At 43.8% G+C, this 25,659-nt stretch overlaps 1 protein-coding gene across 1 annotated transcript; it reads left to right on the forward strand.

The window, feature by feature from the left end:
* The first annotated feature begins 4,930 nt into the window (after positions 1-4,930).
* LOC128352942 (pancreatic alpha-amylase) lies at positions 4,931-18,183 on the forward strand. The gene is made up of 10 exons (XM_053313531.1): positions 4,931-5,131; positions 8,497-8,643; positions 10,442-10,639; positions 12,159-12,389; positions 13,906-14,039; positions 14,152-14,274; positions 14,381-14,480; positions 16,832-16,953; positions 17,128-17,253; positions 17,846-18,183. Exons 1-10 carry the CDS (start codon positions 4,964-4,966, stop codon positions 18,033-18,035), a joined length of 1,539 nt encoding a protein of 512 aa, XP_053169506.1. The 5' UTR covers positions 4,931-4,963; the 3' UTR covers positions 18,036-18,183.
* Positions 18,184-25,659: the final 7,476 nt, after the last annotated feature.

Below are 25,659 nucleotides of genomic sequence, written 5' to 3' on the forward strand. Positions count from 1 at the left end.
ACGTTTTCCCCCAGCTGGAATGCTTTGATCCCCTTGTTCAGCAAAGCTTCCGAATTCAAAAAACAGTGGAGCTTGTCTTTGCAAAAATCACGACTGTTGCTTCAAAAGCAGACAATCTTAAATTTGCAGAAACTTATATGCTATTACAGGGAGTGGGGGGAACAAACTGAATTAAGTAGGCTGTATCAATCTTGCATCAAATGGCCAGAAACCAAAGGGTGCTCAAAATTCTAACTATAAGGAAGGGAGTAGCTGTATGAACAACTACCAGAGAGTATTACAGCCAAAACAAGTGGTATTGCAAATATACCAGAACTGGAGAAACTGAGGGAGATGGAATGATTTTTATTCAATAATTCATTCCCTATCTCGATTGCTTCGATGCCAAGTGCGCTCCCTGGATCTCAATAACATACAATATCTTCCTGGGAAACTCGGCATGAAGAGGATCCTTCTGACCTTCTCTCAAGCTACGATTCCTCTCATGCTTATTAAACTAAGGACACTCCTTAGGACTGTTGAGATTCAAGTCACTCGGGTTTTTTATGATGGTCCACCTCAGCCACTAATACCAGGAAGAGCTAAAGAGACCAAAAGGAAAAGTCCAGAGAGAGAAACATGGAAGTTAACTCATTGATTGACCTGCAAGTGGCTGAACAACAGAAAATCACTGATAGCATCAAGGACCTGAAAGACTCTCTATTAGCCTTAAAAAATATGGCAGATCCTCTGCCTGTGCATCCTCAACAAGAAAGGGACGTAGCCAAATTAATACTACAATGCCCCTTGTTTGAACAACTGCCCCAAGAAGAGGCATTTAATATCATACATGCTTCTACAAACTCCCCTGCATCAGGAAGTTGCTCACTTTAAGCAGAACCCGAGCTGAGGTGATAGAGGGATCAGAGGCTTGAGAAGAGGCACTGATTCAGCTGGATCTGACTATTAACAGTGTGGAGGACTATGATATTGATGCTGATGTGAACCCCAATGCACTGAGGATGATGGCAGAAGAAATCAAGCAGGTGGCCTTAGCCTGGCAAAATGATATGGACTACCATTCAAAGAAGCCCCACAATACAAATGATGATGTTGCCCAACATGATCCACTCCATCTGAAACCTCCGCCAGACCAGGGATGAGTGGTGGATGTGACTCGACCAGACCTCCAGGAAACAATTTCTGCTGACTGTCATCTGCTGACTGTCATTGACTCACCCCCTACTTCAAATAACCCATCAGCTTCGCCAAGTTAGGAGCCCTTGGTTACTCTGGCAACAACCTCTGGGCTGACTCAGAGCTCGGAAAGCCCAACCACCTTATGTTCCCTACAGGTCCCAAAGACATTCCAACTCCAAGAGGTCATCAGTCTACAGATTGCCTGTATCAATTCAGATAGCAAAGTGTCAGTGGTCCTTAATTGCCCTCCTGACAGGGATGCTGATATCTCATTGCTGGAACCGTGCTGTGCAGACCCCCTCCCTTCCATTGGATTGACACTCTGTCTACGACCTGGCGCCCCCTATAGCTTATTTCCTGGAATATTGCTGGATTGGGGCAATAAGAGATATGACCCCAGCTTCATGAATATCTTAATTACATATGATATAGTGCTGCTGCAAGAAACCTGGATGACTGACTCTCAGTGTGTGATCAAATGGCTATTGTTATTCACCTAAGTATTAGCAATATGCTGCTTATTAATGTTTACCTACACCCACAGCAGCTAAAAGCCAGATGTAAGAGTAACTGGCACAACTTTAAAAAGCATGTTGATAGTATTCACTAATGAATTGTAGGGGCTCCTGGTAAAGAAAGAAGTGAGGACTAGGCAATTAGGGGGTCCAAGGTTGAAATCCTGGTTTGACCAGGAGTGTATACAGGTCAAAAAAGACCTCATCAGTTCCTACAGACACTATAAAGAAACTGCAGGTGCTACAAATGCACAAGCCCCTTTGTTAAAAAAACGACACTATAAACAGCTACTTTTAGCTCCCCCCCCCACCAAGGAAGGCAACTAAAGAAAGCTGGCAGCAACTGATAGAGGCTGTAAAATCTAGAAATTCTTGTACATTTTGGCATAGTGTGACTCATTGATCAGGCAGTAAATTGGAATGCCATATATCTGCGGCTGTATGGGAAGCTCATGTCCGCTCACTATATGTGCAACAAAGTGATCTAACAGATCATATATCCTTAGAGGCAGAGCCATCTATGCAGACACTATCAAACTGGTCACCAGTATCTATTGGGGAGGTGAAACAATTAATTGGGCAGTTGAAAAGAAACAAGGCCATGATTTTATCCCTGCTGAGGCATTCCAATCTAATATTGACTGGTGGGCACCAGTACTAGCAGGTTTTACATATATTGATAATCCACCCATATCCTGGAAGACTGAGGTATGGCAATTATCCTTCCAATCTATAAAAAAGGACAAAGGTAAGATTCTGCCAGTCACTGTCCAGTGAGTCTTCTGAATGTGGTCAGCAAGCTTTACACAAAACATCTGTCTGCGAAGTTTTATGATTGGATAGAAGACAATAATATTCTAGCTGAAGAACAAACAGGATTCAGACCAGGAAGATCTACAATAGATCAAGCAATGATTCTCCAACATGTAGTGGAGAAATATGCATATGGCTTTAAAATCCCACTCCATGCTGCCTTTGTAGACTTAATGTCTGCTTTCGATTCCATCCCTAGAGAGAAGCTATGGAAGAAATTCTTGTTAACCAATATCGATAAACGACTCCTATTGCTGATATATAGGCTGCATAGTAACACTAAACTGAGAGTTAGATGTGGTATTCAGGGACAATTAACTGACAATCCCTACAAGGCGAGGAGTTGAACAAGGGTGTGTACTTTCCCCATTACTATTTAACTACTATATAAACTCAGTAGTTCAATGCCTTGATAAAAAAGAGTTCCACCCGCCTAAACTAGCACATAGGCATGTCTCACTTCTTCTATATGCCGATGACATAGTTATTCTTTCACGGTCTGAGACAGGGCAAAAAAGAACACAATTCTGTGAGGAGGAAAAGCTGTTGATAAACTACCAAAAGATGAAAGTAATGACCTTTGCCAGGAGAGTTAAAGACAACGGCTGGTACATCAATGGTAACAAAATAGCCCAGGTCCACTGTTTCAACTATCTAGGAACAGCTTTTCACTCTTCAGGCTGAAGAGATGCACACCTAGATTATGTTTCACAAGTATCACAGAGGAGTGCCTCAGCCATCATGTCTTACTATTATACCAAGGGAGGGCAATATGTCCCAGCAGCTTTGAAACTATTTGAGGCAAAAGTAGCGGCACAGCTGCTATATGGTGCTCAGTTGGGCCCTTACTCCAACCTTACCCAGATAGAGACAATACAATCTAAGTTTCTAAGATCAATTATGCAGGCCCAAAAATGCGTCTCCAGTACAGCATTAACTGGAATTGGGAGTCATACGAGTGGAAACCTGAGTGTGGATTACTACCATTAACTACTGGTTGAAGGTGGGATTCTAACCAATGGGCCTGGCCCCACTGATGCTTGAAGTCAGTTTTCAGACACAGTAGAAGTCAGCTGCTAAAGAAAAGCTCGCCTCTTGTGGCTTTCCCCCTGAAGTGCTGCAATCCATGGGCCACGAACAAGCAAAAAAGGCTGTAAAGCAAAGAATATTGGATATGGAATGGCAACAGGAGTTAAGCAAGGCCCCAAAATGACTAAAATTATGGAGACATGCCTTTATCATGAAGCCAGCTGTTTACTGACAAGCCCTAATAGTTTCCAAATATCGCAGAGCATTTGCGTTGGCCCGCTTTGATGTGTTGCCTTCAGCAGTGCTATATGGCAGATATGGTGGGACTCCCTACTCTCAACACTACTGCCCCTGTAGTACACAAGCCATAGAAGATGTGAGTCATGTTTTATTATATTGTAACTTTTACAGGGATTCGCGTGACTCGCTAATTTTACCCTTGATTAAAGATCTACCAGGCAAAGGAGATGACGCATACATTTTATTTCTTTTATCAGATCATCAAGCCCACATTTTCCATAACGTGGCTAAATTTTGTTTAATAGCAATGAATATATGACAACAGCTAATGACCAATGTAGTGGAATAAGTTATCATGCCACTGTATATTTGTAAAGCTATGCTGTTATACTGTACGTGTCTGACACTGTGTTTTTTCTTCATGCTTCTGTACTGGTCAAAGACCGCAATAAAGTTTATCTATCTATCTGAACATTGTGGATCCTGTTTGTGGAAATGCATTATGGGAACAGAAGGGGCTGGAGGAAGATTTGGGAAATATTGGGAAAGTGTGGGAAAGATTTGTGAAAGATTAGAGGTTTCAGTTAATATGCACCCCACACATATGTTAACTTGATCTTTTGACCAGTTTCCTTGGATACTGCTTATTTTATTCTCTGTTTTTATTCTTTTGTTTATTGCATTAATGTGATGGTTTCTTTAAAAAAAATATTTTTATGTATTTTAGCCTGTGGTGTTAGTTGTATTCTGCCTTCTGTCAATGGGAAGGCAATGTATAAATATTTTTACCAAATACGTATAAAGCTGCCTCATCTTTTGAAGCATATGCATGTACACAACACAAAGCATATGAGGCCATGAATTTAGTCCCTAAATATCCATGTACACAAGAACTTAAAACAGACCTCTAAAATATCTAATCCATACTGCTGATAGCACAGATAGGAAAAATCCCACGGTCTCCTGTTCAAACATTTAAAATTGTTAGTGAGAGAATTTGGTCTGTATCTCCATCTGTTATATTTGCTTAAAACCACCACACGGAATGACCTTTGATTAAAAGAAATTTGCTAAATATAGCCAGTTTTGGATAGGCTCATGACTGATGTTTGTACTTTGGCCTGGAGCAGGAATATAAATAGTGGGAACAGCAAAACGCAGGCTCTATGACCATTCACTAAGACAAGATGAGGATTTTTCTTCTTGTAGTAGCCTTTCAGTTTTGTTGGGCACAATACAACCCAAATACAAAACCTGGAAGGACATCTATCGTCCACCTCTTTGAATGGCGTTGGGCTGACATTGCCCTTGAATGTGAACGTTATTTAGCACCAAATGGATATGGAGGAGTTCAGGTACGTAATGTTTGTGCTGGTATGCTGGAAACTGACTACATACTTGGCACAATTTATTCTGTGCATTCAGTTCAATATAAGGAACAATTGCAAATGGGAAGCAGCAGATTCTTACAGAGATGGACTTGGACCAGTCAGTGAAGACAGGCTAAAGTAAAGGTCGGAGAGAAGTGATTATTTTGTGGATTAATTCACAAACAAGTAGGGCTATTGAAATCTGAAATCAAAATGACTGCTGAAACTTTTCACTGACTTGTTTCGAATGTAGGACCAATTCACATAACCAATTTGCCATGTAGAGAATGGGGATTAAGTAGATCCAGGCCAACAATGGCATTTATTCTTATAGTTGTGTGATTGCTTGTGTGCACAGATTTGCAGTACAACTCACAATCACCAACCATCTGAAGACCTGCTGAAAGCTGGTTGAATGGTGGCCCAATAAATGTGTGTGCAGTTGCAAACTGTAATAATTATACTTGATTTGCACATATTTACTCAACCCACATTCTGAACACACTAATTTGGTTAAATAATTTAGCCCTTAAGCAACCACTACATCAATATAATAAATCTTCTGGCACATCAGATTGAAAACAAAATCATTTTGCTGTAGGGTTCAGGTTATTATTATTATTATTATTACATTTATATCCCGCTCTTCCTCCAAGGAGCCCAGAGCGGTGCACTACATACTTGAGTTCCTCTTTCACAACAACCCTGTGAAGTAGGTTAGGCTGAGAGAGAAGTGACTGGCCCAGAGTCACCCAGCTAGTTTCATGGCTGAATGGGGATTTGAACTCAAGTCTCCCCGGTCCTAGTCCAGCACTCTAACCACCACACCATGCTGGCTCTTTCCTGACTCCCTTGTGCATAAGCAATATTAACAATTACTATCCTAATGTCAGTGAGAATGATGAGTAATGAAAACAGTTCTGTAACATGCTACATTCAGGGGGGCATTCAGATGACCATTTCCAAAAGGTTAACTTGCAACAGGTAATTTGCATCAAACAAGGTAGTCATCTATCTTGACTCCCCCAAGTGGTGAGGAAAACCTTACCATATTTCTCTGCCTGTTCAGAAACCTAGAAAAACCGTAAGATTTTGCCAGAAGCCTCTGAGGAATTTGGTGGGCCACTGTGTGAAACAGGATACTAGACAAGATAGGTCTTGGGCCTAATCCAACAGGGATGTTCTTATGTTATGTTCCACATCATTTAGCAGGACAATGTCGATGACCAGCTTACTGTGCAGTGCACACCCTAGTATGTTACAGTTTGTAAGCACTCCTGTTTGCACCCATACATGTTCCTTCTATATTTCATTTAAGTGTGATGAAGGAACGCTGATATCTGTAGATTACTGTAGATGATATAGCAATGTGTTCAGTGCCCGGATTATGGCTGTCTTTCCAACTTGATTAAATCAAGGAACTTATTTGCATTGACACAAGCTAAAGAATAGTGGCCAATATGCAGAATAGTGGATATTGCTCTGGATGGGATGGGGCCGTAACTCATTGGTAGAGCATCTGCTTTGCATGCAGAAGATCCCAGGATCAATGCCTAGCATCTCCAGGTAGGGTTGGGACAGCCTCTTGCTTGAAACCTTGGAGAAGTAGCTGCCAGTCAGTGTAGACAATAGTGTGCTACGTGGACCACGGCTCTGACTCGGTATAAGGCAACTTCCTATGTTATACTCCTGTGTTAACAACAAACCATTTGTGGAAGCACGTTGCTCTAGTTAATTGCACCAAGTCTGAAACTTGTAACTAGTGTTGGCTACTTCAAGCATGCTTGCACTTGCACAACAGTTGTGCAAGTGCAACACACCTCATTTGTTTTCCTGGGGACACTTATACAAGAACACTATAGTGCATTACTGCAAATATGCTTGCTCCATAAGCAATTCATTGCTCTCAGCGAGTATCCTGAAAATATTAGTCTGTCCAACAATTATACCTGAGGCTCACTAATGGGTACTAGCTGGGCCGGGTGCAGAGCATCTGTGCCTCTAGTTTGCCGCAGCTATTTTCTCTCCCCTGCCACCTGCCTGCCCCTGGTGCTTATTTTCCTGGCCGGCCAGCCGGCCAGCCAACTAGCTAGCAGCCCTCCCTCCAGCCACCTCGGCCCACTGGGCCACCATCTTTTCCAGTCCGCCGGCCGGCTGGCCTGGCACCCCCCACCGGTGGCCGCCTCTTCTTGCTGGATGGCCTGGCTCTTTCTCTCGGCAGCTGACTGGCTCGCCTCTTCCTCCTGACAGCCGCTGCACTTGCTCCCGGCGACCGGCTAGCCCACTGCCTCCTCCCAGTGGCTGACCCACTGCTTCCTCCCACCAGCCTATGCGCTTGCTCCAGGCAGCCGCCTTCTCCAGTCAGCCGCCATTTTCTTCTTCGTGGCTATCTGGATAGCTGCTCATGAACTCTCATGAGAGCTGCCACAAATGGGATTAGCCACGGGAAATAAATATATAGATACAAACACACCATTATACTGGGATTCAGCAGAAACAATTCTCAAGAAGCCTTCTCAGTTGAGCCCAGTAAGCCTACTTTTATTATGCTGTGATAGAATAATCTCACACAGGCAGCAACTCACTTCATACTGATTTTGTATAGAATGGGGGAGAATTTGAAATAGGAAGGCTTCTGAATATGAAATTCCCTAGTTTGGAAAACCACATCCCATTATGAACTGGGCCCACATCCCTTCTAGTCGAGGCCTGGTTCCCATTAGCACGTGCTGCTATCCTTGCTAGTTTTGCCACCTTTTCAAATAAGTTTACCCTTCTAAAGAGGTTGGAGACCTAGCAGCAGGAAGAGCTTGCTGGAGAAGCCAGAGGAGGCTTATAAACCTCTGCTTATCTGGAAATAACTGAGCATGGCCAAGAGCATCATTTCCTGCTGGAGTTCAGAAGACTGATCATGTTCCCCACCTCCAGACTGAATTTACTTAAATCGGTGGGCGCAGATCACTACAAATCCCATAAACCTCAGCAGAAAAAGATGTGTCTAGCTATGCTTAGGAGTGTTGTTTCCAGTTAGGCAGAGGCCCGCAAAGCTTCTCTTGGCTTCAAGCTGCTCTCCTCACACATTCAGAAAAGTAAGTTTGGTTTGAGGGGAGGGCTGGCAGGAAGGACTCCAACCATTTATTTATTTTTTAAGGATTTTGCAAGCTCAGAAGAAACAAATGCTTTCCAAATTGAACTGAGGCGAGCTTGCCCATCATTATCTTTGTATTGCTTGGGCAGAATCTATCTTTCTATGTCAACTGCAGGCCATGGTACACAAAAAGAAGCACCAGCCACTCTTTGCTAAACTGTTGAAACTGATTCAGTGGTATTTTATATCACTTTGTTCACAGATATCCCCTCCAAACGAAAACATTGTTCTTACAAATCCTTGGAGACCATGGTGGGAAAGATACCAGCCCATCAGCTACAAGCTATGTTCACGATCTGGAAATGAGAATGAATTTAAAGACATGGTGACCAGATGCAACAATGTTGGAGTAAGTGATTTGTGAATTCTGCCTATGCGCAAACCTTGCAGCAGCTTCTGGGTCCTAAGTAGTGAGACTATATGACTAATTAATCTCAAATTAATCTCTGGAACACTAATCAGCCTCTACCCTTTGCTTAAATTGTTAGAGATTCTCAACGTTGAGTCCTCAGATGTTATTGGACTTCAACTCCCATAATCCCCAGCCCCAGTTGCCTTTGGATGGGGATTATGGGAGTTGAACTCCAATAACATCTGGGGACCCAACACTGAGAATCCCTGGTTTGGAAAATGGAAATGAGCAGCTGCGGGAGCGGGTGCTCAAGGCAGCAAGAAAAGGCAAACAAATCCATTTAGGTTGCCCCAGACTCTGAAGGTGCAGGCGATCTCTAACCATCTCTAACACAAAGTGGTTTGTTTTCTTTTTAATTTCATGCAATTTAATTTGTAGCCTTCTCTTTCCCAAATATTTGGGGTGGCTAACTAAGCAAACATCATCAAAAATGGGATACAATTTTAAATCACTTATATTCCTGCACTTTTCTGAGCCTCAGATGCCATCCCAAACAGATACGTTTGATGAGTCTTCCAGAAGATATTCAGGTTTGGGCTGTCTGCAGTCGGAGTTGCATAATGAGGGAGTAAGAAAAAACAATCTTTCCTCCCATCCTTAAGAGGCACCCTTGTTGGATCTTCGAGCTCATAACTGGACTCAAGGGAGGAGGCAATATTTCAGGCATCCCTACCTGTTCTCTTTCAGCCATAATGCATGGTGCTAGACCTTTCATGACTTTCATTTAAGGTTTTATATGATAGCTCTAGCACCACGAATTATGGCTGAAAGAGAATAGGCAGGGAGCCAGTGACGATGAGAAAAATATTTAGCCTCAACATAGCGTGTGTATAAGGCACATATATTACCTCTGCAATCCTTACAGAAGCCCTGTATGATTATTTCCATATTGCAGATTTCTGTAAGCCTGAGACTTGCTGAGGCCAGCTTCTGAGTTTATGGATGAAGTAATATTTGCTCTGGGGATCTCCTGGTTCATAAAACATATCGTACAGTAGATGCACTCCTCGTTTCAGTGGGTAAAGAATAGTATCTGTTGCCCAACTAGAAGTGGCATAATGCAGTGCCTATACTGTCCTTATTAAAGCCAAACAACAAGAATGGGAACTCAAGATAACCATTCTTGTGATGTGCTCCCGATGGGAGCACATCACAGCCATTTTGAAAGAGCTGCACTGGCTATCAGTTTGTTTCCAGATCCAATTCAAAGTGCTGGTTTTGACCTTTAAAGCCTTTAATTGTTTGGACCCTGGATATCTGAGGGACCGCCTGCTCCAAAAGGTTGCTGCCGTCTTGATGAAGTCATCTGAGGGGTCTCTGTTCCAGGTGCCGACAATGAGGGAGACTTGGTTGTCGTGCATGCAGGACAGGGCCTTCTCTGTTGCTGCCCCCAGACTCTGGAATGCACTCCTGGTGGTTATTTGCTCCTCAGTCTCCATCACAGCTTTTAGAAAGCATGTTAAATCTTGGCTCTTTACCCAGGCTTTTATATGATTGCTGCTGCTGCTCTTTGTACTTTGTACTTTGTATTGTTTTTATACTTGTGTTCTAAATTTTAAAGCAGATTTGTCTTATATTTTTAGCTTAATATTTTAACTGTGTCATTTTTATAACCTTGTTTTTAAATTTTGCCTTGGGATTGTTTTAATGAAAGGTGGTATATAAATTTAACAATAAAATAAAAAAATTTAAAAAATCATATTCTTCTACAGTATGTATTACCTTTCCTGCTCAGGTATATATTTATGTGGATGCTGTAGTCAACCACATGTGTGGATCTGGTGGTGGATCTGGAACCCATTCTACTTGTGGAAGCTATTTTAATGCAGGGACTGAAGATTTTCCTGCTGTCCCATTCTCCAGCTGGGATTTCAACGATGGAAAATGCCAAACTCAAAATGGAGAGATTCAAAATTACAATGATGCAAACCAGGTAAAGCTTTTGAATTCATCTTGACCCTCCGTCTTCTTCCTCCCTCCCTCCCTTTATTTGATGCTAGTTGAAATGTGACATCAGGTGTGTTAAAGAAAGTGCCCATGCTTAACATGGGTACTTGTTAACATGGGTACATGAAAGTGCATTTTTTACTGCTGCTTCTTTGTGTTTTGTGTGTTACTGTTTTAAATGGGTTTATAAAATTTTAAATAGAGATATATTATTTTTATATTTTATATTTGTACTTTTAATTTGTATTTTAATTGTGCATTGTTTTAATTATATTCTAAACCACTTTGGGATTATTTTAATGAAAAGTGGTATAGAAATAGAATAATAAATAAACATCACATTTAAACTGGGTTTCTAGCACCTCCAGTGCAACATTCTTGGGATAGCTGAGTGAGCTGTTTGAATATGGACTATGCTCTCTCTTCGATGTTTCTCTACTCTGCCCACCTGAGACCACTTGGACACATGGAGCAGCCCGGACTCCTTGGGAGCCTGGAAGGGTTTAGTGGAGATGGGAAGGTAGAGAGTATGAGTTTTATTATTAGCAGATCAGGAAGAGGGAGGAGTCCCTCTTCCTGGCCAGAGGTTGCAAGACTGCAGCTCAATGATCATGTGTGGGATGATTCCTGGGCTCACAGATTAATCACAGGTTCGTCTACCCAAGGTTTCAATTTGGGTAGATTGAAAAATCTACCCAAGGTTTTCAAAGCTGTGTCCAAAGGCGGCCTTAATCTAGGCCTGAAACTGAAGCAACATGTGCTAACCAGCACTACACCTTTCTATAGCACACTAGCTTTTTCTGGAGGAAATCAACATGTAAATTAATTAATATGTCCAGGTGCTGTTGTGTATGTGTATCAAGACTGCTTTTTGATATGATTCTGGATAGGATTGCCGAGGAATATAAATGTTAGTCTTCTGTGTAGCATCCCAGTGACCTACTCTACCCCCAAGTTTCATAGTCACTAGTCAGACCAACAGTGAGGATCTCTGGCATCTGCAGGTAGGACTGGGGAAAACCCCTGTCTGAAATCCTGAAGAGGCACTACCTACTTGCAGCTGCCTGTTGCATCTCTGCATGAATTCCTGCTCTGGCCTTACTTTATTCCAATCAGCCTCCACTGAGGGTGGGTAATTCTGCTCTTTTTCTGCATCCGACATCACTCAGAGGTGGCATCTCAGAACAGTGAGCCATGCAGACACACATGGGGTGGGATTCTCTGTGGGCAGGTAGTTCTTATTCCGACTCGTTCAAAAAGTAAATACCCAGAGTGTAAGAGTGAAATGTGCCTCTCATTTTTAAGTCAGAAAAAAAGTATGTGTTAGACTCCAAAGTGGTAGTTTTGGCTTAGGGTCTTTGCCAACCCTTCTACCAGATTTCTTTTCAGAGGAGATACTGGGGGTGGAACAGAGGACCTTCTGCATTGACCGCATCATGTATTCCATCTCTGAGTTGGGTCTGTGTTTGGGGGATCTGACCTTTCTCAATGAACTTTTCAATCAGGTTCGTGACTGTCGCCTCGTTAGTCTCCTTGATCTTGCACTTGGGAAGGACTATGTGCGCTCCAAAGTTGCAGAGTATATGAACCATCTGATTGACATTGGAGTCGCAGGATTTCGAATGGATGCATCTAAGCATATGTGGCCTGGGGACATGAAAGCAATTCTAGACCAGCTACACAATCTGAGTACTTCATGGTTTGCTTCAGGCACAAGGCCATTCATCTATCAAGAGGTAATCAGTCCATCTTAATGTCTTGTTGAGAGTAAGCAGCACTAAACACACCCAAGGCCGGCTCCAGTGAGCAGCAAAGCTGTACATTTGCTGAAGGCTCAAGACTAGCAAAGGGGCTGTAGCTCGGTGGTTGAGCATCTCCTCGCACATAGGGTCCCAGGTTCAATCCCTGGCATCTGCAGGTAGGGCTGAGAAAAAAATCCTACCTAAAGCCACGGAGAGCCACTGCAGGTCAGAGTAGACAATACTGAGCTAGATGGACCAATAGTCTGACTCAGTAGATGGAAGCTTAAGGAGGAGAGCTAGCCTTGTGGTAGTAAGCATGAATTGTCCCCTTTGCTAAGCAGGGTCCACTCTGGTTGCATATGAAAGGGAGACTAGAAGTGTGAGCACTGTAAGATCTTCCCCTCAGGGGATGGAGCCGCTCTGGGAAGAGCATCTAGGTTCCAAGTTCCCTCCCTGGCATCTCCAAGATAGGGCTGAGAGAGACTCCTTCCTGCAACTTTGGAGAAGCCGCTGCCAGTCTGGGTAGACAAAACTGAGCTAGATGAACCAATGGTCTGACTTAGTATATGGCAGCTGCCTATGTTCCTGTGTTCCTAATACCATTCTCACTTTACATGGAACACCCAAGAAGGTCAGAGAACCAAATTATTATCAGAGAATTCTTGGTTTGCATGTCCCATCACTTCTAGTGAGGCAAAATATATACTTTATAAATATTTTATTCAAAGATAGCATGATTTGGATACACTTTCAGTCTTGGTTCCTTTTCTTTCTTTTTTTCATATTGTTATTTTTCCTTTGGATTTGGATTTGTTGAAGTTAGCTAAGTTCGCTTTTGTTCTTTAAAAATGGTTTTTGATATTTACTTTGTGGCATTGTATATCTTGATGGATTCATTCTTTATTGATTGATTTATAGAATCCCTTGATGTAGAGCTTTGGCTTGAAATACCAAATCTTTGAATAAAGTATTTATTTTGTCCCAATGTTTTCTTTTTTTTGCTGCCATCTCTTCCAGGTCATGGGAATCCATTAAAATATTTTGCTTTAGGAGCCCCAAAATGCTGGCATTGAGCATATGTATAGTTTTATTTAGTGAACATGTAAGGTTACAGTTTTTGGTTGGGCTTAGTTGCTATTGCTACCACATAACAGAGCCTCAAATGAAGGAATGTTTTTCCAGGCTTTTCAGGGTAGCAAACTTGCAGTGGCATAGATGTGCACATACTGGTATCATTCTAGGTTGTTTTACTTGTCTGCAAACTTTTGAGGTGGTGGCGGCGGGAGGCAAAGGAACACTCATTTGTTCTTTGATCCTGGCACAGGACTGATTCATACATGTATGCACATCCCTTCATTTCTCACCACTTGATAGCTCACAACTGAATATGTGAACTGAAGCAATTTTTAAAAAATTGACTTTCCCTGTCTAGAACTGATTTCAGAGATGTTCTTTGTAAACCTCTGTTTTTCTATCCAGAGCTTGCTATACCATTTCTTATTTCCATTAGGTGATTGATCTGGGCGGAGAGGCAATTTCAGCCAGTGAATACTTTGGGAACGGCCGGGTAACGGAATTCAAATATGGCGCAAAGCTAGGAACAGTCATCCGCAAATGGAGCGGAGAAAAGATGGCATATTTAAAGTAATCTTATTTCATATTCTTTAGAAGAAAAAGAAAATCCTCTAAACCTTAGATTACAGCACAGCTTGGAATGCATTTTCAACTAATTTGACCTTTTCTTCATTTTGTTTAGGAACTGGGGAGAAGGCTGGGGTTTTATGTCTTCTGACAAAGCCCTCGTCTTTGTTGATAATCATGACAACCAAAGGGGGCATGGTGCTGGAGGAGCTTCCATTTTGACTTTCTGGGATGCCAGGTGAGGAACATTTCTGAAGGCTTGACTTGCTTGTCTTATTCCCTTTCTAATGGAACAAGGTATAACTCTTGGTTTCTGGTCCTCTCTTTTTACAATATATGTTCAGGCTCTATAAAATGGGAGTTGGCTTCATGCTTGCTCATCCTTATGGATTCACACGTATAATGTCAAGTTATCGCTGGTCAAGGAATTTTGAGAATGGAAAGGTCAGTTTCTAATGTCTGATAGCAAATGTTACCTATTATTTTAGTTTAGAAGACTTGTATCCCACTTCTTCACAAGCTCAAGGAGGTTTACAATTTTTAGACAGGGTGCCATTTTAGGTTTCAATAATGAGGTAAAGGGGAAGTGCAAGAGTCGTATTAAGATTCAGTGGCCTGCTCTTGGCTGTATTAATGAGTAAATAGCAAAACACACACACACACACACACAAACACAACCCAATCCTCCTCTGTATTTTAACAACATTTTTGTGGTTGTATGCTACGTGGTTATATATAGCATATCCTGAATAATAGGTATAGCATATGCTGAAGAATAGGAAGGAACAGGTACGCAGTCTGGGGGTGCTTCTGGATCCGAACCTCTCCCTGGTGTCCCATGTTGAGGCGGTGGCCAGAAGTGCTTTTTATCAGCTCTGGCTGATATGCCAGCTGTGTCCGTTTCTTGAGATGAACGACCTCAAAACGGTGCTACATCTGCTGGTAACCTCTAGGCTAGATTACCCCAATGCTCTCTATGTGGGCTGCCTTTGTACATAGTCTGGAAACTGAAGATGGTTCAGAATGCGGGCAGCCAGGTAGGTCTCTGGGTCATCTAGGAGAGACCATATTACTCCTGTGTTGAAGGAAGGAACTACATTGGCTGCCAATACGTTTCTGGGCAAAATACAAGGTGCTGGTTATTACCTATGAAGCCCTAAACAGTTTAGGCCCTGGGTATTTAAGAGAACATTTTCGACATGAGCCCCACCGCCTGTTAAGATCATCTGGAGAGGTTCGCCTGCGGCTGCCACCAACTCATCTAGCGGCTACTTGGGAATGGGCCTTCTCCATTGCTGCCCCTGGACTTTGGAATACACTCCCTGTTAAAATAAGAGCCTCCCCATCTCTGGCAACTTTTAAAAAGGCACTGAAGACACATTTATTCACCCAGGCTTTTAATCAGATTTATAGTTTTAATGTTTTTAATATTGGGTTTTAAATGTTTTAAATGATTTTAATTGTAAACTGCCCAGAGACACAAGGGTTGGGAGGTATAGAAATATCTTAAATAAATAAAATATTAATATGCTGTCTGAAGTTGAGCAAGATGTAGGTAGCCCCTGTCCTCCCTAAATGATGTGTCTGTATTTAAGGCCTCAAACCTAAAATTGTTCATGTAACTTGAATTAAATATGTAATATGAGCACCAGCTCCGCTCCTGCAGTTCATAGCTATCATTAACTTGTTGCTGGAGTTACAGTTACGGACATACCCTCCAGCATTTCACTAGAACATGCCTGTGAATATGTAAGGGGCATGGCCAAGCAACTTGGGAGGCCTGGCATACAAGTCTAACTACAAGCATACCACAAATGCAAAGCAGCTAATAAAGTGCATGCGGAACATATCATTCTATATTATCACTGCAGATGAGCCAAGCCTATACTCACCAACATTTTGCAGATGAAAACAGGGATACACATGTAACAACCAATGTCTTATTCCAAGGCTAACTTGGAAGCTTTGAGGCTCCATTCGGGAGTTGGAGTTTAACTCCCGAAGGAGCCGTGCAGCCCATTCAGGAGCTACTTAGGCAGGCGCTGCGTTCGCAGCACAACCAGAAGCAGCTCTTCCCTACCTTAGCAGGGAAGAGCTGCTCCTGGCTGGCCCTGCAAACGCAGTGCCAGCCTTAGTTTAGCTCCCGAAGGGGCCGTGCAGCCCCCGCTCAGGAGCTAAACTAGCACCCTCACATCTGACGTCAGACAAGGGTGGGGGTGTGTGTGTTGGGGCTGCAAAGCGTGGCCCCTGATTGGGCACGGCCTGGGTTCTTTGAACCCTTTCGCCCAATGATAGCTCCGCCCCTGGTTGGAGCCTGTGTTATGGAGCTGCTTCATCTTAGAGATAAATGAAATCATCTGCCTGTTCTGCATGTGCAGCAGAATGAGAAAACAAATCCTTAAGTGTAGAGTGGACTATGCAACTTCAGACCTGCAGGTGGGGGCTACACACATCTGAAGTGAAAGTAAGTAAGTAAACAAGTAAGTAAGTAAGTTGCTGTGCTAGTCTTCTACTTGCAAGGACTTTTAGGGGAGCATTAAAAATGTGATTCTCTCATAGACCTGTAGTCTGAGGTGGTACAGTCCGTTCTACCATTTCAGGACTCTGTCATCAAAACCCAAGTTCTTTCCGCCAGAAGACCAGGCCTTAGTCTGAACACCTTACAGCAATTTAGTAAGATGTACTTAGACTGACTGGTATATAAATTTCAAAAAGCAGACATTGTTTATAGCTTTGTTATTCCCCCGCCCCCAAATCTAACTTCTGTATTTTACCAATTCATGTTTAACAACTAGGATGTTAACGACTGGATGGGACCTCCAAGCAATAGTGATGGATCAACAAAATCTGTTACAATAAATGCAGACACTACCTGTGGCAATGACTGGGTCTGTGAACATCGGTGGCGCCAAATAAGGTTGGAAACATTGCCATTTCTGAAGTAGCCCCAATCCAACATGGAGATAAAAATGCTGAAGACCACTGCTTTCAGTGATCTTGATTGTGCTTAACGCAACATTGAATTTTGGTCAGTATGTTTTACTCTTTATAAGAAAATGTTTCAATTACTATTCAATTGTTGTCTCCAAAGGAACATGGCTATTTTCCGCAATGTCGTGGATGGTCAGCCTTTCGCCAATTGGTGGGACAATAATAGCAATCAAGTGGCATTTGGCCGTGGCAACAAAGGATTCATTGTCTTTAATAATGATGACTGGTAAGGAGGCAAAGAACTTGCAGATGATTAAACTACAGCAGAGATCTCAATCTAATTCTAGAGTACCTAGCATAATGGTTAAACCAGCCTTACATAGCATTGCAGAGGCTTCCAAACCAGCACCAAGTATTTGAACATCATTAGGTCCATGCCTAGAAAAACCAGGATGGTCACTGCAGATCCAAATGCTTTCAGGAAGTTTCTCACACCAGACTTTTAGTTCTCATCTCCTCCAGAATGGAGGTGTGTATTCACATATCGGCCAAATTTTACCGAGAAGTCCCTGCGAGCTGTCAGGGAGCACTTCACACACAATTCTGGTTTTTCATCCCGTGTTAGAATGTAGCTCAATTTATGTCCAGAGTTTAAAAATCCACTTTTTGCTTTGGGTTTTGAGGGCAATTTTGAATTCACTGTAAGGCCTTGCAGAAAACCTTCTGTAAAGCCTGCTGTCTGGGAAAGCTCCAGGAACTGAAACATTAGCTTAGTAATGGGAAGATCAGAGCAGAATAGCAGTCCTAGACTTAATGACTTGAAAGCTCTGTGATAGAGCTATTTCTGTTTTAATTCCTTTCAAATCTCTTTTTTACAGGAATTTGTCTCAGACCTTGTACACTGGCCTTCCTGAAGGCACTTACTGTGATGTCATCTCTGGGGACAAGCAGGGCAGTTCCTGCACTGGAATTACAATCCAAGTCTACAATAACGGCAATGCTAATTTTCAGATTAGCAACCATGCAGAAGACCCATTTGTTGCAATCCATGTTGATGCTAAATTGTAATTCAAGATAAAGAAATGTCTCCTGATCTCCTGACCTATCTAAGTCAGTTCTGAGTGGCACATAATTGAGAATCCTTCAAAAGAATAAAATTTGCAATGCTGAGATATGTTATTTGTTCCATTATTAAAACAATATTTTTTCACCAGTTTTTTTTAGTTTAGTTTTGTTTTTTGCCTTTATTTCCTAGGCCAGGTAAAACAGCCTCTACGTGGCTACTACTCCTAGCGATAGACAGAATGTGTAGAATGATTAGCATGTGGATCATGCCAGTCACATAAAGAGGTTGTTCACATGAGCAGCCCTACCCAGGTAGGGCTGCTCGTGTGAAGTGCTGGGATCGAGGCCAAACCCGGTGCTGCCTTGCCAGATAGACTGGGAACTTACCCTGGGCTTTAACCTGGGTTAAAGGGCACGAATGCACCCTATTACCCAGGTAACTGGTTGTGTGAATGTGTGCAGCCTGAGCGTACACAGAGCCGCGTGACTAGAGTGCTTGATTCATAGGGGAATCGCCCAATGCACCACATTCATCGTGTGGTGCATTGTGAGATATCTGGTGTGGGAGCGGGGGGTGGTGGTTGTACTTTTATAACTTTTCCTCAAACTTGTTTGTCATATTTCCCATCCAAGACAGCTACATCATTTCTTGAGTGTCTCCAGCCTATTATAAACAATTCCCCTGTTTCCCTTTCTGGTTCCATTTACCGATATCTGGTCTGGAGCCTGTGGTAGGGGTCCGGGCCCATTGTTTACTTAACCCAGGAGAAACATTCCTGTTTATGCCCAGCTTTGACCGGCCTGTGGTCACTTCTCCAGGCTTGGTTGGCGCCAAGAAATGTTATTTAGAGATAGCATGCAAAGAATTGTTATTAGGAAATAGCATGTAAGAAATGTTATCAAGAGATATCATATAAATGCAATCCAGCAATTACTGTGTGAAAGTATGTACTCCAATACATACATGTACTGATATCTAAAATGTGGTTTTCTAAGACCTTCTAAATATGATTAACATAGCAAGTTTCAAGCTACTTCTCATGATTGGCATCAGCATAGCACAATGCATAAACAACTCCAAGGCAGGGCAGGGTAAATTTCCCTTCTCATCAGGCCTTGACTCCAGCAAAAACAATTCCATTCAATTACTTTGGCTCACAAAAGCATAGTTCACACTTCAGTTTCTTGCAGACCAGCCACCCCAGACACAGGCCTGAGTTTCGCTTTTTGAGCCAGCAAGGCTGATTTATTATTATTAATAATATTAATATTAATTATTAATATTAATATTAATATTAATATTAATGATGGTCCCAATCCCCATGCACTCACCACACTGGCCTCCAGAATGCCATGTGGCTTGCAGCAACACCAGTCTTGTGGGTGCATGAGCCACATGGCTACGATCGCCGCTGGATCGTCTGGGGGGAAGGTAGGTTCTCTCCTACCTTGGCCCAGCAGAAAGTCATGTTAAAGATTTCCAAGTGGTCAGCAGCTGCTGCCAGCTATGGGGGTGTACAGTGGTGGTGTAGAATGCCTCCATGTAATGTGCTACATAATATAGCCACCAAATAGAGAAGTCACTATGTGAACGTTGTAACAGACAACCTCCATGTGACATTCATAAGGTATAGGGCTCACCCTGTCTACTTCCATGTGTCCTTTTCCAGCTCACTCCAGTTCACTCGGCCTCATCTCATACCATTCCTTTGCCTGCTCCTGCTTCCATCTCTGTGCCTTTCACAGGCTTTCAAGACCCATTTATTTTACAAAGGCTCCCTGAACCATCCTAATCTTATTTTAGCTGTCCCACCCACAATTACATTTTATTAGCAGTAGTATGTCTTGTTTACACTGTCAGGCAGGTGTTATTGACTGGATTGTTTTATCCAGACATTGAGTCCTTCCCAAGGACCTGGGATGTCAGAATTTTGTTATCAATATTGTTCTTCTTGTTGTTATAGATATCGTTGCAGAATATAGGCTGTTCCCAGTAAAGCTGCTTTTGTAATTGGCTGATGGTGATTTTTGTGGCCCCTATGGTGTTGAGGTGCTCTTCAAGATCTGTTGGAATTGCACCTGGGGCGCCAATTACTATTGGGATTATTTTGGTCTTCTTCTGCCACAGCCTTTTAATTTCAATTTGTAGATCTTTGTATTTGGTGATTTTTTTCTATTTCTTTTTCTTCTATTCTGCAATCCCCTGGTATTTCTATGTCAATTATTTTGACTTGTTTTTCTTTCTTCTTGACTACAGTTATATCTGGTGTATTGTGTGGCAGATGTTTGTCTGTTTGTAGTCAGAAGTCCCATAATATTTTTACATCTTCATTTTCTACCACTTTTTCAAATTTATGGTCCCACCAATTTTTGGCTACAGGTAGCTTGTTGTTTTTGTTTGTTTGTTTTGTTTTTGTTTTGCAGATGTTCCAGTGTATCATCCCTGCTACCTTGTCATGCCTTTGTTTGTAGTCTGTCTGTGCAATCTTTTTACAACAGCTGATTAGGTGGTCCAATGTTTAATCTGCTTCTTTACAAAGGTGGCACTTTCTGTTTATTGTTGACTTTTTGAATTTTGCTATTATTGCATTTGTTCTTAGAGCTTGTTCTTGTGCAGCCAGTATTAGACCCTCTGTTTCAATCTTCAAGTTGCCATTCTTAAGCCATTGCCAGGTCTTGGTGTTGTTTGATTTTCCACTTATATTGTGCAAATATTGACTATGCAGTGGCTTATTTTTCAATTTTTCTGCTCGGTTCTTGACTTGTTCTTTCTTGTAGGCCTGCTTTGTTTCATTGGTGTTGAATAGTTTCTCGTTCCTGACCATTTGAAGTGCATCTTCTTCACTGTCCTTGATATATTTCAAGGCCTCTTTTCTCCTCCTCGACTGTTTGATGGACTTGCCGCATGCAGAGCATGATTGATAGTCATGATTCTCCTGGTCTTACGATCTAGAATCTCTAGCTCTGCCTGGGTCCAGTCAATTATCCCTGCAGTGTATCTGATAATAGGTATAGCCCAGGTGTTTATGGCCTGTATGGTGTTCCCGCCATTGAGCTTGGACTTTAGGAGTTTTCCAACTCTCCTGATGTATTAACTTCCAATTTTTCTTTTAACTTCAGCATGTGTGATATTATCAGCCTGGAGAATGCCCAAGTATTTGTAAGGTTCTTTCTCTTCCAGGTTCTTGATCTTGCTTCCATTGGGCAGTTCTATTCCTTCTGTTTTTCTTATTTTCCCTCTGTTCATTACTAATGCAGCACACTTGTCTAGTCCAAACTCCATTGCTATATTGCTACTGAATATAGGGACAGTGTTTAGCAGAGATTCGATTTCTGACTGGGACTTTGCATACAACTTCAGATCATCTATATAGAGCAGATGGTTTATTTTACTAGATGTTTCAGATGTTTTATATCCGAGGCCTGTTTTGTTTATTATTTGTGAAAGTGAAGTCATGGTGATTACAAACAACGGAGGGGATAGTGAGTCACCTTGGAAAATACCTCTTCTAATGCTAACCTGTCCAAGTGTCTCGCCATTAATTGTTATTTACTTTTATATATTTTTTTCATTTATTTCCTGCTCTTCCTCCAAGGAGCCCAGAGCGGTATACTACATACTTTAGTTTCTCTTTCACAACAACCCTGTGAAGTAGGTTAGGCTGAGAGAGAAGTGACTGGCCCAGAGTCACCCAGCTAGTATCATGGCTGAATGGGGATTTGAACTTGGGTCTTCACGGTCCTAGTCAAGCACTCTAACCACTACACCACGCTGGCTCCACACCACAGATTGTAACTGTGTACTCCACATGCTCCAGGCTGCCCTGCTCCCCCTTGCCACACTTGATTACACGTTGCATGTGGGGAGGCCCAATTCATCGGCCCGGGGAACCACCTGAAAGGCCCACCTGGCGGGCTCCACGGCAAACCCCAAGGCCAGACCCCCTGCAGGGACTCACCACCTTGTCCCGCCTGTTAGTCGGAGGCGTCTCCCGCTGCAGATCCCACGGCTGCTGCGCTGCCCCGCTGGGTCCCTCCGGAGTCTTGCTGCTAGCCAGAGCCACCATGGATGCCGTGGCTGCCTTGAGAGCCTCTAAACAATCGGTGAAACCCTACATCAATTTAGTCTGCTTTGCGGCCCTAGTCATTTTGCGTGGGCATGCGGGCGGGGAGGGGCCGCGCTCCCCGGATGCGCCAACCCTAGATGGGCCCCCACCATCCCTCCGCAATGCCTCCCGCTCGCCCGCTATGGGTTCCAGCCGGGCAATTAGGGCCTTGTTAGCCCCCAGCTCCATGTCCCGCTCATCCTCAGAAGAGGAGTCTGGTCGAGCTGGGGGCCCCTTGTGCATTGCCGCACGTCTTTTTCCCTTCCCCACAGGCGCCTACTTCTTGGGACCCATATTGTGTGAAGGGGTGTGTGTGTGTGTGTGTGTGTGTGTGTGTGTGTGTGTGTGAAGTTGGACCCTAGCGTCCCGGGAAAAAAGGTGTGTGTGTGTGAAGTTGGACCCTAGCGCTCCGCGCACCACCCCCAAGAAGCTATAAGACATCCGTGAGGTGTGCTCCCCCAGGCCTTATGCCCGGCCTGCCCAACCCCCCGCGCTGCATCCCCCAAACCTGAGCCAGGCCACCCTGGCTTGCTGCTCCCCGAAGAGTCCGCCCAATAAGGAGGCGCCGATCGCGGGATGGCAGGCGGGCATCCGAGCCTGAATCTCTGCCCGGCCCTACTAGGCCGAAGCTACAGCCCCCCAAGGCAGGAGAGAGAAGGGCTGGCAAGGCGGGTGAACTCGGCCGAATGTGGGGGGGGCGACGCAGGTGGGCGTCCAAGCCCGACCTCCCTTCAGCCCTGCTGGGCCAAGCTACAGCCCCCAGGCAGCAAGAGAAAGAAGAGCAGGCGAGGCGGGTGGGCGTTGAAGGCCCGACTCTCCACCCTCGCAGCTGACCCGGCGGAGGTGCCGCCGGTAGAGAGGGGCGGGCAGGGCAGGTGATACCACTGCGACCGCCAGGGCGCCCCGCCACAGCCGCCGCTCCGGGCCGTGTGACCCCACAAAATGGAGCCCGGAGCCGGCCGGGCCGAGCCTCGCTCACTCGCCGTGCCCGAGGGTGCGAGAAAGGACCACCGCGGGAGGGCCTTGGGCCCGACTCTCCGGTTGCCCCGCAGCTGCTGATCCGGGCCACGTGAACCAGCAAGATGGCGCCCGGCGCCGGCCGGGCCTCGCTTGCCATGCCCAAGGCGCGAGTCAAAACAGCTGCGAGCGGGCCTCGACCCAACTCTCCGCTTGCCCCCCTCGCCGGACGCTCCTCTAGGCCAGGCCACATGTTATCATGACCTAGCCGGAGCTCGTCCCGGCACGTCTGACCTCTCTGAATGCGAGAGGCAGACTGAGCCCGCGCAGGCGTGTTGCAGGCTCGGCACTTCCGGTTTGCACCGGAAGTGCCTGGGAGCCAATCAGCAGCAGCTCCCAGTCCCACGTGCTCCTTGGATAGGGGGCTGGGACAAATTGGCCACGCCGCGGAAGAGTGGCGAGCGGCCTCCTTTGCCAAGTTAGTAGTTTTGATTTTCTTCTGTCAAGAGGATTTCTCTTCAGTCTCTTCTCTTAGTCTTATCTATGTATTGAAGACTATAAGCTCCACCCTTCCTTGTCTCAGATTATATATTTTTCCTCAGAATCACCCATATTCCTGCCAATTCAGGACCAACTGATACATTAACAATTTTTATTTTATTTTTATTTATTTTATTTTATTTTTTATTATTTTATTTACCAGATTTCTATACGATCCAAAACTTGTGTCTCTAGCTTAACTTTTCCTTTAAAGTTAGCAACTGAGGCAGGTGGGAGGGAATCCAGACTGGTTCCATGGCGAGGAAAACGAGGGAACCCTTTGCTCTTACCACAGTCCAAATCCAAATTGAGCCTCCCCTCAGTTCAAATTTGAGGAAGGAAAATGTAGTTTTCATTGCTGCTCCTGTGATTGCTGTTCTAAAGGAAAACACACACACACACACACACACACACACACACACGTGGGATGTGTGAGTAATTATTTTTATAGGCAATTAAATGGTCCTGTATATTAGGTGTACACACCAAAGGCACCAATCCCTTTGTTCGAAAAATGCTACAGTTATTATTTAAAGGTAAAGGTAAAGAGTGCCGACTAGTCATTGTCAGCTCCTGGCAACCACAGAGCCATGTAGTTGTCTTTGGTAGAATACAGGAAAGGTTTACCATTGCCTCATTCCGTGCAGTAGGAGACCATTTTATTTATTTACATTTTGTATCCCGCTCTTCCTCCAAGGAGCCCAGAGCGGTGTACTACATACTTAGGTTTCTCCTCACAACAACCCTGTGAAGTAGGTTAGGCTGAGAGAGAGTGACTGACCCAGAGTCACCCAGCTAGTTTCATGGCTGAATGGGGATTTGAACTCAGGTCTAGCCGGTCCTAGTCCAGCACTCTAACCACTGCACCACGATGCTTTTCAGCATCTTCCTATATTGCTGCTGCCAAATATAGGTGTTTCCCATAGTCTGGGAAACACATCAGTGGTGATTCGAACCAGCAATCTCTGGCTTGCCAGTCAAGTCATTTCCCTGCTGCAGAGATATTAAAAAGTAACCACAAGAAATGCTCTTAAGACACAGCAGAATGGTGTTTGTTTGTTTGTTTGTTTTGCAGTTTAATCTTGATTATATTTACGACTGGGCCTTTAAGCCTTTCTGAAAACCTTGACATGTACACACTCCCCTCCCTCTAGCTCCCTCCATTGAAATTTGCAATGGAATTTGAAATCACCTTGCCTTGTGAGGGTTTTTTTTTAATGCCACTTTATGGTGAGGATCCACATGAATGCCACTCTTGTGAATGATTCAGCACAAAGAACACAGATGCAGTTCTTCCCATCAGCTGTATCTGTATGGCAGTAAAACATTACCTGAAGAATTTCTGCCTATTGTGCAGCTGTGAAAGACACACTAGAGTTCTGATACTGAGGGAAAAGCAGCTAATGGGATCTCTCACTCTCACTTACTGTGCGGAAAAAGTCCTTCAAAGTCCTTTGATTAGGAAATGGACAGATGGGGAATCGATGCATTCTGTTTGTTTTTTCTGTCCTTGAATATACATTCTGGGAAAAGAGAATGTGTGTGTGGCCCAGAAAGGGATGAAGTACATAATACTTCAGGTAGGCACAAGTACAAAGAACATGCTGTACAGACTGTAGCTATAGTGATGCAGGTTTGTAATATGCCTTCGCTATGCGAATGAAATTATTTTTCTAACTCTTTTCAGAAACCGAAGGCCCCACAGCACTGTTGAACGCTCAGAGTTAAATGCTGGCTTGGGACTTCCATCTGTCTGTGCTCATAGTAAGAACTGAAGATGTTGAAACACAGTTTGATACTAATGGACTGTGAGGCTATTCACACAATTGGAGAAAATTGGGCTAGCCCAATTTTCTCCCATCGTATGACCCACCGGACTTGGCTGCGCTTAAGTACCCCTGCCCTTAAACCAGATTTGCGGAGCGAGCACTCCGCAAACCCGTTTTTTAAACTCATGTGTTGCTGTGGTGCGGCTCCGCACTGTGGCAACTCACAAGTAGACCCCGACCGGGAGGCTCAAAAGC

Source organism: Hemicordylus capensis, chromosome 4 (assembly GCF_027244095.1).
Source record: "Hemicordylus capensis ecotype Gifberg chromosome 4, rHemCap1.1.pri, whole genome shotgun sequence".
Classification (NCBI taxonomy): Eukaryota; Metazoa; Chordata; class Lepidosauria; order Squamata; family Cordylidae; genus Hemicordylus; species Hemicordylus capensis.